General features: G+C 42.2%; 1 protein-coding gene across 1 annotated transcript in view; it reads left to right on the top strand.

Moving 5' to 3' along the window:
- Nucleotides 1-78: 78 nt before the first annotated feature.
- The window catches only part of PDE6D (phosphodiesterase 6D), a 49,826-nt gene continuing 35,993 nt past the window's right edge, over nucleotides 79-13,911 (top strand). The window contains exon 1 of the mRNA XM_046019802.1: nucleotides 79-315. Coding sequence (XP_045875758.1) covers nucleotides 266-315 — 50 coding nt within the window. The 5' untranslated portion in view covers nucleotides 79-265. The remainder of the gene's footprint in view (nucleotides 316-13,911) is intronic.

Raw genomic sequence — 13,911 nt, 5'->3', positions numbered from 1 at the left:
GAGTATTTCTATTGGCTGCCTAGAGTGCCAATCGGCGAGGTGAGCTTTCCATTGGCTTTGGGGCGGGCGCTCCGAGGCTAGGGGGAAGGAGAAGGGATCAGGAGCGGGAGCTGAGGGGAGGGAGAGGCCGGTCCCGGTCTGGCCGCTGCCTCTGCTCGCCCGAGGTCTCCAGGTCGGGCTGCGGCTCAGTCCTCCGTTCCTGGGCACCGTCTGCGAGGCTCCACCGGGCCAGCGTGAGAGAGCCGCGGGCGGCAGCCGCCGCAACATGTCAGCCAAGGACGAGCGGGCCAGGGAGATCCTGAGGGGCTTCAAACTGTATCCGCCCGGGAGCGGGGCGGGGCCGGGAGGACTTAGGAGGTGGCCTCTCGTTGAGGAGACGGGCCGAGGCCGGGGGCGGGGGCCGCGCCAGGTGGGCACCGGACGGGAGCGCGGCGGGAGGGGGACAGAGGGAACGGCGTCCGGGGCCCCCGGCGGGACCGGGCACTGGAGGCGGGGCAGGGGGCGTCCTGAGGGAGGAGGGGGACGTTGTCTGGAGCCCCGGGGACTGGAGGCGGAGGACCCCGGACGCATTTGGGCTGGGAGAAGCGCCCGGCGTCGGAAACGGGCATCGGGGAGGCCGGCTTCGGTCCGAGCCTCGGCCCGCACCCAGAGGCCGGGAAGGGGCTGCGGCCCGCAGGGAAGGACTGAGGGGGCGCGGTCAGCTGGCCTCGGAGCCCCGCAGCCCGTTTGGCGGGAAGCCCCCGGGGGAGCAGGAAAAAGTGACTCGGAGCGAGTGACCTTGTGTGGGACAAATGCAAATACTTGCGCTAAACTCTCCCGGGTTCCCCTATCCCACCCGACCCCCGCCTTATTTCCACAACTTCTCTGCCTCACTTGTGGCTCCTTCCAGGGCTGGAGCCGAGGAAGGTGGGCAAAGAGAAGCCGGGGATCGACCTCATCTTAACTCTGTCTTGGCCTTTTGAGGCATTGGATGGTGGCTGCTTCTTTCTCAGTTTTTCGCTTTTCTGTCCAGCGAAGTGAGGACCCTAAACTCGTGCGTGAGGTGCCTTGAAGTGTTTTGGTGTTGCACTGGGACTCCTGGCAAAGGTATCTGCTCGCTCGCGTTTGTGTGGTTAACGCGCAGACAAGGTGGAGCTGTCCAGCAATTACTTGATTACGTTGGGAAGACGGTAGGATTTAGCAGGATAGAGAAATCATTGCCTCCGGCCTGTTGTGCCGCTTGTGCAACCTTCGCTCCTTAAAGTAGTGAGGAAACCTCGTGTTTTGATGGAGGGTCGATCTGTAACCATAGGATGCGGATGAAAAAAATGCAATCCTGGACATTCCAATTTCAGATTTTCCTGCTGACCTTTTTTCTCTTTTTACATAGTGTGCGTACAATATGGAACATTCTCAAATTCTTCTCTCAGTGAAATTGTAGTCATCACTTTAGATCTGCTCCCCTAAAAGGAGATTGAGTGAGGCACTTTTCTCTGAGCTGCCTGTGTTTTCACAATGCCCATTTCACCCCTGCAAATTTTAATTGCTTTGTCACCGTCAGAGACCCAAGTCGGTAGTAAATTTTACAACACAAAATGCAACAAAGTTACAGGATGCTTTGGATTTGCAAATGAAAAGTTTCAAATGGAAGCTGACCTGTTATGCTTCTTTTGAAAAAACCGATTGGCATTATCAACTAGGCAATCAGCTAGGTGTAATGCCATTCCTGATAAACTTTTTCAGTACTTTAAGGTAGTGAAGTTTAGTAACAGCCTCTTTTATAGCTCCATGTACCTGTTGGTGTTTCTCTTTATAATGGCACCTATAAGTAAATAGCGATGGCTGAAGTGTTAGAAAAGTTATGACACAAATTTTATTTTTCCCTTAAGTAATTTATATTGTTACTTAACATGTGTGCTGTAGACAGTAAAACCGGAGACTGGAGAATTGAGAGATTTCAGAAGCACCATTTTTGTGCGATTGGAGTAAACACATTGCTGAAAACAAGAATCTTTTTCATGGCTTTCAAACAAAGCAGAAGGGGAAAGTTTAACTTCTTACCTCAGTCTGGGCTCAGGCTGGTGAAGCTGTTGAAAAAGAAGCCAAGGGACAAATGTGGAAAAGAGTAGAAAGCAGAACCTGCATCAGCCCCCTGAAGGGCAGGTGACTTAACCAGTTCAATGACTTTAGTGTGTTAAGAAACAGGCTTTCAGAGAAGGTTTGACCTGAGCTGATTAAATCTCAACAGAAGAAGCCACATAAAAAAGTTAGCATGGTAGCAAGAAGATACTCATCCTCTGGTAGCCTTTATTGACATCTGAGGATTGAGAGAGAAAGGGAAAGGAGTTCTAGAATTTGCCCACTACCTTCAGGACAAAAACAATGTTTTAGTAAAACAAACTACCTATTGTCCCCCTTTATTATTGGGTAAATTGTTTTTTGAACTTCCACTGTCTCTGTTTCTGTTAAGAGATTTTCAACCAAAAAAAAAAAAAAAAAAAAGCTCCGTTATATTCTCCTACCAACAATGACAGTGCTCATTTCCACATTGACTATGTCTATCTTTTATATTTTTGACAATTTAGACAAGTAATACCTTGTTTTAATTTGTATTTCCCTGGATACCTAGATCCCTGAATAGGTAATGGAGCATAGTGGTTAAAAGCAATTCTGGACTGTAGAGCTGTACTGTCTGTGTTGGAATCCCAGCCTTGTACTCTTGGTTGTGTGTCCCTGAGCAACTTCTTTAACCTCTACCTCAATTTCCTCATCTCTTGTGAAGATCGAATGAGTTGATAGCTGAAGCATTTAGAAAAGCACCTGATGCCTAGTAAACATTATGTAGTAGCTTTTTTTTTTTTTTAAGATTTTATTTGTCAGAGAGAGGGAGAGTGCTTGAACAGGGGGAGAGGCAGGCAGAGGGAGAAGCAGGCTCCCCGCTGAGCAAGAAGCCTGATGTGACAGATGTGGCACTCAATCCCAGGACCCTGGAATCATGACCTAAGCCAAGGACAGACGCTTAACTGACTGAGCCCACTCAGGCATTCCTATAGTAGTTCTTCTTATTATTAGAGAAGTTGCAAAATCTTCTGTTTGGCAGTTTCTTTTTTTTTTTTTTTTTAAAGATTTTATTTATTTATTTGACAGTGAGAGAGAGATTACAAGTAGGCAGAGAGGCAGGCAGAGAGAGAGAGAGAGGGAAGCAGGCTCCCTGCCGAGCAGAGAGCCCGACATGGGACTCGATCCCAGGACGCTGAGATCATGACCTGAGCCGAAGGCAGCGGCCTAACCCACTGAGCCACCCAGGCGCCCCTGTTTGGCAGTTTCTTTACCATGAATTGCCTATTGATTTTGTTTTTGCGCATTTTACTATTGAATTTTTTACTTACTGGTTTGTAGGTGTTCTTTATTTTAATATCATTTGCCTGTTCTGTATGTTGCAAATATTTTTCATCAATGTATTGCTCATCTCCTTTTTTATTGAACAAATTTTATTTATTTATTTATTTATTTTCAAAGGGTTTATTTGAGAGAGAGCATGGTGTAGGGGGAGGCCAGACGGAGAGGGAGACGTGGACTCCCCACTGAGCAGGCAGCCCAACTGGGGGCTCGATCCCAGGACCTTGAAGGCAGATGCTTGTCTGATTGAGCCACCCATGTGCTCCTGTTGAACAAGTTTTAAATTATCATTTTAAATTCATCAATATTTTACATGTGACATCTGCATTTTGTGTCCTTTTTTTTTTTTTTTAAATTTATTTGAGAGAGAGAGACAGAGATAGTGACAGAGAGCCCAAGCTTGGGGGAGAGGGAGAAGCAGGCTCCTCCCTGAGTAGGGAGCCTGATGCGGGACTCAATCCCAGGACCCTGGGATCAGGATCTGAGCCAAAGGCAGACGCTTAATCAACTGAGCCATCCAGGTACCCCTGCATTTTGTGTCTTAAAGATTTATTTACTTGAGTGAGAGAGAGAGAGCGTGCATGTGGGCCATGCACCACACCCCCTTGCACAGGCACAATCAAGAAAAGTGGGGGAGGAAGAGGGAGAGAATCTCAGGCAGACTCCCCCTGATGTGGAGCCCAACACAGGGCTTGATCTCTCCATTCTGAGATCATGACCGGAACTGAAATCAAGAGTTCTATGCTTAACCGACTGAGCCCCTCAGGCATCCTTGCATTTTGTGTCATAAGAAGACCTTCCTGACCTTGGGCAAGTCACTCCACTGTCTCTTTCCATCCGTTTCTTTAATATTCAGACAGATAAAAAGCATAGTATCTACTTTATAAGTTTGCAATACAGATTAAATTAATTGTTATGACTAAAGAAACAAAACAAGGGGCACCTGGGTGGCTCAGTGGGTTAAGCCTGTGCCTCCGGCTCAGGTCATGATCCCAGGGTCCTGGGATGGAGCCCCGCATCGGGCTCTCTGCTCTGCGGGGAGCCTGCTTCCCCCTCCCCCCTGCCTGCCTCTCTGCCCACTTGTGATCTCTCTCTCTGTCAAATAAATAAAATCTTTAAACAAAAAAAAGAAACAAAACAAAACTTTTCTTATCTCAAGATTAAATATTCTATGTTCTCATCTCTTTTTAATGTTTAGCTCTTTAATCCACCTGGAATGTTTTTACACAAGTTATATGTGGTAGAAATCTAATTTCTTGTGCTGTTTTAAAGTGGTACTTAATTTTTCCATTACCAACCTCAACCCCGAGAAATGACCTTTATTGATATTTTAATATAACCTTTCAATGTGGCTAATGTAGTATATTTGCTTTTATAAGAATTGAATCATAAGCATTATTTTGTAACTTATTTTTTCTCTTAATAATTAATTTACCATGTTCATAACTTCCAAAGATTTTTACTTTTAATTGCTTTCTTTTTTTTTCCTTAAGATTTTATTCACTTATTTGACAGAGAGAGAGAGAGAGTATAAGTCAGGGAGAGTAGCAGAGGGGGAGGGAGAAGTAGCCACCCCGCTAAGCAGGGAGCTCAAATCAGGGCTTGATTCTAGGACCCAGGGATCATGACCTGAGCCAAAGGCAGATGCTTAACTGACTGAGCCACCCACGCATCCCTTTAATTGCTTTCCATGACATAAATTTGTCATAGTACTTTTACACAAGTTTTCCAGTGTAGCCTGTATAATGCACTGTTCTGCCTCTTCAAACTGCTTTTCCTCAACATAAATACAGTTGGCCCTTGAACAACACTGATTTAAACTGTGCAGGTCCACTTACACAAGAATTTTTTCAATAACTATGGTATACAGTATTGTAAATGTATTTTCTCTGTCTTGTGATTTCTTAAGAACATTGTTTCCTCTAACTTACTTTGGGGCGCCTGGGTGGCTCAAACCCCACATCGAGCCCCACATCGGGCTCCCTGCTCCTCGAGAAGCCTGTTTCTTCCTCTCCCACTCCCCCGGCTTGTGTTCCCTCTCTCGCTGTGTCTCTCTCTGTCAAAGAAATAAATAAAATCGATTTTTTTAAATAAAATCTATTTTTAAAAAAAGAATATGGTATATAATACACATAGCATACAAAATACATGTTAATTGACTTTGTGTTATCAGTAAGGCTTATAATCAACAATAGGCTATTAGTAGATAAGTTCTGAAAGAGTCAAAAATTAGACACAAATTTTCAACTATGAGGATAGTTTGTGCCCTGACCTGTATACAACTTTATTAAATTAATATCAAGAAACTAACAGCCTACCATAAGAAAGATTGTGCTTTTATAATTTTATTATTCTTTTTTTTTTTAAGATTTTACTTGACAGGGGCGCTGGGTGGCTCAGTGGGTTAAAGCCTCTGCCTTTCGCTCAGGTCATGATCCCAGGGTCCTGGGATCGAGCCCCGCATTGGGTTCTCTGCTTGGCAGGGAGCCTGCTTCCTCCTCTCTCTCTCTCTGCCTGCCTCTCTCCCTACTTGTGATCTCTATCTGTCAAATAAATAAATAAAATTTTTAAAAAAAAAGTAAAAAAGATTTTACTTGACAGATCACAAGTCGGCAGAGGCAGGCAAAGAGAGCGGGAAGCAGGCTCCCTGCTGAGCAGAGAGCCCCATGTGGGGCTCAATTCCAGGACCCTCAGATAATGACCTGAGCTGAAGGCAGAGGCTTAACCCACTGAGCCACCCAGGCGTCCATATGATTTTATTATTCTTATAGCATTTGAAATTTGCTTTGGTCTAAAATATGAAGTAGTGACTTAACTTTTCCTTTGAAGATTAGCTAATTGCTCCATTTACTTGTACTCTAGAAGTTAATATAATATCTAGAATATAAATGATTGCCTCCAGGGGCACCTAACTGGTTCAGTTGGTAGAACACGTGGCTCTTGATCTTGAGGTCCTAAGTTTGAGACCCACGTTGAGTGTAGAGATCACTTAAAAATAAAATCTTTAATTAATAATAATCTGAGTGGCTTAGTCAGTTAAACATCTGACTCTTGATTTTGGCTCAGGTCTTGATCTCAGGGTCATGCGATGAAGCCCCACATCAGGCTCTGCACTGGGCATGGAGCCTGCTTAAGATTCTTCCTCTCCCTCTATTTTTCTCTCTCTCTCTTTCTCTGTTTCCCCCACTCTCAAAAATAAGCAAATAAACAAAATCTTTTAAACATTAAAAAAATGAACAACTAAAAAAAAAAAAAATGAACAACTGCCTACAAATCAGTAAAATAAATAGGTGAGCCGGGTGGCTCAGTCAGTTAAGCATCTGCCTTCAGCTCAGGTCATGATTTTAGGGTCCTGCGATTGAGTCCCATGCCTGTCTCCCTGCTCACTGAAGAGCTTGCTTCTCCCTCTGCCCCATCCCCCTGTTTGTGCTCTCTCACGCGCTCATTCTATCTCAAGTAAATCTTTTTAAAAAATAAAATAAATGTTTAACTCAAAATGGACAAAGAATATGAACAAAGAGTTCACAGACGAAAACTGCAAGTGCCAATGAATATATTAAGAGATGTTCAGCCTTAATAAATCAACAGAATATCTCTTTTTTCCCAATTAATTAACAAAAATTTTAAAAGTTGACAATAGGGGCTCCTGGCTGGCTCAGTCAGTAGAGCATACGTCTCTTTTATTTTTACTTTTATTTTTTTTTAAGATTTTTTTTTTTTAGGGGGGGCGCCTGGGTGGCTCAGTGGGTTAAAGCCTCTGCCTTCGGCTCAAGTCATGATCCCAAGGTCCTGGGATCGAGCCCCACGTCGGGCTCTCTGCTCTGCGGGGAGCCTGCTTCCTCCTCTCTCTCTGCCTGCCTCTGCCTAGTTGTGATTTCTCTCTGTCAAATAAATAAAATATTAAAAAAAAAAAAGATTTTTTTTTTGACAGAGGGAGAGATCACAAGTAGACAGAGCAGCAGGCAGAGAGAGAGGGGGGAAGCTGGCTCCCCACTGAGCAGAGAGAGCCCGATATGGGGCTCGATCCTAGGACCCCGAGACCATGACTTGAGCCGAAGGCAGAGGCTTTAACCCACTGAGCCACCCAGGTGCCCCTCCTTTTCTTTCTTTCTTTCTTTTTTTTTTTTTAAGATTTTATTCATTTATTTGAGAGAGTGCACAATCTGGGGAAGGGGCAAAGGAAGAAGGAGGAGCAGACTCCCCACTGAACAGGTAGCTGGATACCAACCTTGATGCCAGGATCCTGGGATCAGGATCTGAGCTGAAGGCAGATGCTTAATGACTGAGCTACCCAGGCGCCTGAGCATGCAATTCTTGATCTTTGGGTTTTGGGTTCCAGGCCCACAAGGGGCATGGAACCTACTATAAATAAATCAATCAAAATCAATAATATTCAGTATTGGCAACTGTTTGGGGGGAAAGGGACACTTCACTTGCTGTGTGTGTGTGTGTGTGTGTGTGTGTGTGTAGCTTTTATGGAGAAACTTATGAGTAACTGCAGCAGAGCGGAACAGTAGTTAAAGAGTTCAGTGGTTAAGAGTGTGGACTCTAGGTTCAGACTTACTGCCTTCAGCATTGTTACCCTAGACGGAGCATTCAAACTGTAAACCTCAGTATCCATATAATTTCCTCAGAGTGTTGTTAGAATTACATGAGACTGCATGTAAAATAATTAGTATAGGGCGTGGCACATAGTAAGTAATAAATGTTAACTATGTTATTTGTTTTATTAATAATTATTGATATTATAACAATAACCGTGGTATTAATATTGCTGCAAAGCCAGTTTTTTTCTGAGATAAACCAGTGCCTTCATGCTGTTATTCTCTTACTAAGAAAATAGAATATTTCTGTTTTGCCTGTTTGAAGAAATGATTTAATTAGTAAACATTGATGTATGCCTAGTGTTTACCTTGTTTTCTGGGAAGTAGTTACATTTCAATTTATGACAGCTTAGCAGAAAAGGAATTAGTTTGGCTCAGAAGGTTTCTGAAAGTACCTTTCATGTGTTTTCTTTCATTCCCTCTCCATAGTTTGGTCCTGGATCCCCCACATCCTCTTTCTCATAACATCTTTTTTTTTTAAGATTTTATTTATTTATGTGACAGAGATCACAAGTAGGCAGAGAGGCAGGCAGAGAGAGAGGAAGGGAAGCAGGCTCCCTGCTGAGCAGAGAGCCCGAGGCGGGACTTGATCCCAGGACCCCGAGACCATGACCTGAGCCGAAGGCAGAGGCTTTAACCCACTGAGCCACCCAGGTGCCCCTCTCATAGCATCTTGATCTTCGACTTTACTTCTAGTCAAAAATATTTGGCTTTAAAATCTTCTATTCGTTTAGATTTCCTTATTAAAAATAGTAGACTGTTTAACTTTTCTTGAAAGTCAGTATTCCCTAACATATGCCTTGGCCAAGTGTTAAAAATGAGTTTGATTACACAGTCTGTGTGAAAAGATACGTGGGGCATCTATGAAACCCATAGCATAGCTTAAGAATGACAGTGACTTTTTTTTTTTAAGATTTTATTTATTTATTTGACAGAGAGAGGGATCACAAGCAGGCAGAGAGGCAGGCAGAGAGAGAGGGGGAAGCAGGCTCCCTGCTGAGCAGAGAGCCCAATGCAGGGCTCTATCCCAGGACCTGAGATCATGACCTGAGTCCAAGGCAGAGGCTTTAACCCACTGAGCCACCCAGGCACCCCGACAGTGACATTTTTAATAATGAGTCAAGCCCAGTTAGAATAACAGTGTATTCTTTCACATTTTGGGGACTTGTTTTCTTTCTAAAAAGTACAAATAATTTGGGCACATAAAATCATGCAAGTATTTGAGCCATAAGTGGGTTTTAAATGGGTTCGAGTTATTGTTTTAACCCTTTATTATCCTTGTTATGATTTTTTGTTTGTTTTGGTTGTTCATGTCGTAGACCTCAAATTAAACTCTGTGATGGTTAAAAAAAAATGAGTTTGATTTTTGAGTTTATGATTTTCTAAAATATAGTTTTTGTTTATCAACTCAAGCTCTGGGGAAGCAACCAAAACACAGTACTCATAAAGCCAGTGAACACTGTTGATCACAGATTGTCCAGTCATAAACTTCATGTAGATTATGATTGGTAGTGTGTTTTCCGAGATGAGAAATTGTTATTGTTACTCTGAATGGATTAAATGAAGTTATGCCCTATTGATCATGTTATTTAGGATTTTTAAATGGGCATTCCTGCTTTCACATTTTGGGGAGGAATTTTGAAATATAATTAGATAGTCTTCAGATCTTCTAAATTTCTTTGAGGATTCTATATATGGTTTATAGTGAAACATTATAGTAACTTCTGGAGAAATGCAACAGAACATGGTGAGACTCCCATGAAAAATTCTGGCTATATTGTCACTGTATTTGATAAAGGGCTAGCAGTGGTGCTGAGGTTTGGCAGCTCTGGGTTCCTATTAAGCTTGACCTCATTTTTGGCTCACAGGCCTCCCTTGTAAGCAGTCTGCACCCTCAGATCTGCTTGGTAGAGCAAAACTTGACTTCTGGACTATGGACCAATCCCTATTCCTGAGCTTTAGCATCATAGGAAGGTAGTTTAAAGGCCATTTTGACAGGGTGCCTGGGTGGCTCAGTGGGTTAAGCCTCTGCCTTTAGCTCAGGTCATGATCTCAAGGTCCTGGGATCGAGCCCGGCATTGGGCTCTCTGCTAAATAGGGAACCTGCTTCCCCCTCTGTCTCTGCCTGCTGCTGCCTACCTGTGATCTCTCTCTCTGTCAAATAAATAAATAAAATCTTAAAAAAAAAAAAAAGTCTATCGTGACTGGTAACCTAAAAGTTTCCAACCAGTGCTTGAATACTTAAAACTCAGATTGTCAAGATGTTAAGAGTACTGTTCTTTTTTTGCTTTTGACCTGATGATAATTTTGAAGCTGAGAGGAAGAACAAGTATATTTTCTTACAGCCCAATATTCATAAAAATCTCATGATTGGCAAAGAAGGTCCCACATGTGAGGAACTTGTTTGGTCTACAATGAGAGGTCATGGCTAAGTCCACCTAGTCCAGAGAAGAGGCACTGGAATCATGTGGAGAATGGGAAGTTTTGACCTGAAGATGAAGCAAGGGATGTGAGTGTTCTAAAGTTTAAAAAGCTGTTCTAGAGAGAAAGAATTAAATGTGTTCTATTTGGTTCTCAGAGAAGGGTAGATGTTACAGAGGACAAAGTTTATTTAGCCCAATTACCTGAAAGGGGTGGGGGGAAGCATTTTCCAGAAAGTATTTTAAGCAGCAAATGGATGTTCCTGTCCATCAGGAGGATTGCAGAGGGAAATTTTGTGTGCATCAAGATAAGATGTTAGAAAGATGATCTCCAGAAGGACTCAAATCATTTTGCAGCACCACAATTCTTTGATTTGGTGACAGTCATTCTTAATTAACGAGGATTCTTTTCAGCAAGTATTTCTATTTAGATATGAGCTATACCTAAAATAGGCAAAACATTTTTTGTAATTTGATGTAATTAAAACAAGACATCATTTCCATTTTGTTTTTCAGACAACTCTTTTCTTAGATGCTCAGTATTGATGAAGTATTCTATTTAGCGTATTGTGGACCCATTAATTCAGAGTCCTGGAGAGCAATTACTATCTCTGAATTTAGATAAAATCTAGATAACTAAACAAATAACTCTAATATAAATAACAATTTAAATATAGCCATAAGAAGAAAGGGGGTGGGTGACCTAATAATATTTTTTGATAGGATTTCAAGCAATATCCCTATGCCTCCAAATAACATATAGGAAATAGTGGCTGAACCTTTTGGGAACACACCCTTGGGGAAGGGGCCTTGTATTATCTCCATGGCTGTGTCTATTCTAGCTTGTTTCTGACCAGTTTCAAGCACATAACTGCACACATTAGTAGAGAAATGGACCTATGAGGGAAAAAAAGGTGAGTTTCATTTGACTTTGCTAGTGAGAAGAGTGTGTTATGCTTCAAATAGTGATCTTCTCATTGCTAAATTACTTGCCTCCACTGTTTCCTAGGCCAGTTTGAATTTTGATTGTATGCTTTCCAAGCACAGTGCCTTTGCCAGGGACAGAGTATTATTTCACAGGGATATCACCACTGATTACAGTGCTGCATATTATGTTTCAAGGATACTGAAACCTGGTTTCTCAGGGATCCATTTATATTTTTCTCACCTCATCCCCCATAAATAGGAAAACTACCATGGGGAAAATCACCAATTAGGATTGGTTCTCACGAATGTGAGGATACATACAGGATGCTCTGTCTAACCTGTGCTAGTGCAGAAAAAGCCTAGAAGGAGGGCTTTGAAAGAAGTGATATTTAAGAATTAATGAAACTTTGGGACGCCTGGCTGGCGCAGTCAGTAGAACACATGACTCTGGATCTCAGGGTTTTGAGTTCAAGTCCCATGTTGGGGTTGGAGATTACTTTAAAAATAAATTAATACAAATTTTAAAAAAGAAGAATGAAGGTGGGAGTAAGAAACAGAAATGAGTTCAGAACGTGAGCAAGGAGGAGCAAGTTTGAAAGGAGAGAGATCATGAAGGCAGAGTGTTAAAAGAGAACAAAAAGAAGAAAAAAGGCCACAACCCAAAACTAGGGAAGCAGAGCAAAGAAAGGAATTCCTTTAAAAAAAAAAAAAGGAAAGAAAGAAAGGCATTCCTATGATGAAAATGCGTAGGATACCACCAAATAGAGACTCCCTTTGTATATTGCTAGTCTGTACAGCTGCTTTCAGCCCAGAGGAATGAGAAGACTGAGGTTTTTCTTCATGCCTGTGCCCTTGGTGCTGAAGCTTTTGCCTGTATTACCCTGGTCTGCCATGGTAGACATTAGCATATATCAAAGTGGCTGAGTCAGCCACTTTGCCTGGGAATTCTACTTACCTTGAAATTCCTCAAACTATAGGTAATGAACCGCATGCCCATATATAATTTACAGATACTCTGCCAAGTCGTGAATTCAACTTAATGTAGGATGGGCTTTTAAATTCTAATGCATTTTTACCTGCAGTTTGGCTGACTGACTAGCTGTTCTCCTTAGGGAGATTGGGATTTTTTTGGTGCTTGCTTTGCTGCTTGTTTTTGCTGAGCTCCAGGTCAAAGTTGCCCTTGGCACAGCTTTCTGAATCCTGAATGAGCAGTTCTCCATGTTTGGCTCCTGGACACTCTTCAATGAGCTTTGCTTTCTGGTTGCTCAGCCTGAGAGGGAGAGTTCTAGCAACCCTTCTGACTTGCTCTCTGTTACTCATTGTGGTTCAACACACATCTGAGTGTCATTTAGGTGTGGAGTACTGAGAAGGGATAAATAGTACTGTGCCCGTGGAACTTGACTTGCAAATTTGACTGACATTCTGATGAGTACTTCCATGCTGGTGTAAACAAGTCTATAGGTACACTAAGGAGGGATCAGATAGCTTTGCCTCAGGTTGTATCAGGGACCACAATCAGAGAGGAGGTTGACACAGCACTGTGACTTTAAGGAGCATCCTAGAGTGGGACGCAAGTTCTAGGCATAGTAGAGAATATACGGAGATGCAGGAACTAAGGCTAGCTGGAGGATAGGTGCATGTAGGGGCTGGAGTAGAAGGTGATTCTGAAGAAAGAAGTGGATGGCAGAGACTCTGTGTCTTTCTTCCTCCAACAAACCTGAATTTACCCTGTTGACTTCCTTACCCCAGGCTTATAGTACTTTATTATACCTGCTGCCCCTCTGGTTTCCTTCTGAGTTGCTGTTCCTTATCAAATCGTCCTTTCTGCTTGCTTGACATTACCTTCCTATCTCACCCATCTCTGTTCTTCTTTTAACCTATTACCAACTCTTTTAACCTATTATCAACCTTTTAACCCCTTTTTTTAAAATCAGCATTCCCCAAAACTGCTTACAAAGCTTGAACTTTATATGTCCCTCAGAAATGTGTATGTCTGAAAATGGAAGGACTTTTTTTTATTGGACATTCGCATAGGATTATACTGAGATCATATCAAGACCAGAGATCTTATCTTTCAATCTAGAATAGTGCTTCTTGAACTGTCACTGGTAATGATTCAGATTTTTGTTTTTTTTTTCCATTTTATTCAGGTTTTTATTTTTAATCCTTCACAGACCAACATTTTCATAAAATAAAATGAGTTAATAAAAATCATAGATATGAGTTCATTTTAAAATGACCTATAAAATAAAGCCAGAAGGCTTTATTAGAATCCACAAATTATTCTGCTTAATTGCTATTATAGTTTTAAACACTTATCTTGTCACAAATTGGTAACAGTCGATTCACAAACCAGCCCCACTTGTCTGTGGATCACATTTTTGGCAGCACGGTTATAGAATCCTCAATATAACTTGTGCCTGATACACAGTAGAACTTCAGTGAATGAGATGGTTAGCGTGATTATACCAGAGAAAGGGAAAAATGACAGTAGCAGCTCTCTTTGGAGGCTTGGGGGTAAATGATAAACGGAGAAGGAGTGCAACAATAACATGACCCCTTCACCAATAAAACAGACTTTT

The sequence above is a fragment of the Meles meles genome, chromosome 9 (genome assembly GCF_922984935.1).
Source record: "Meles meles chromosome 9, mMelMel3.1 paternal haplotype, whole genome shotgun sequence".
Taxonomy (NCBI): Eukaryota; Metazoa; Chordata; class Mammalia; order Carnivora; family Mustelidae; genus Meles; species Meles meles.
Note: the sequence above shows the minus strand (reverse complement) of the source record. Positions and strands in the feature narration are given on the sequence as shown.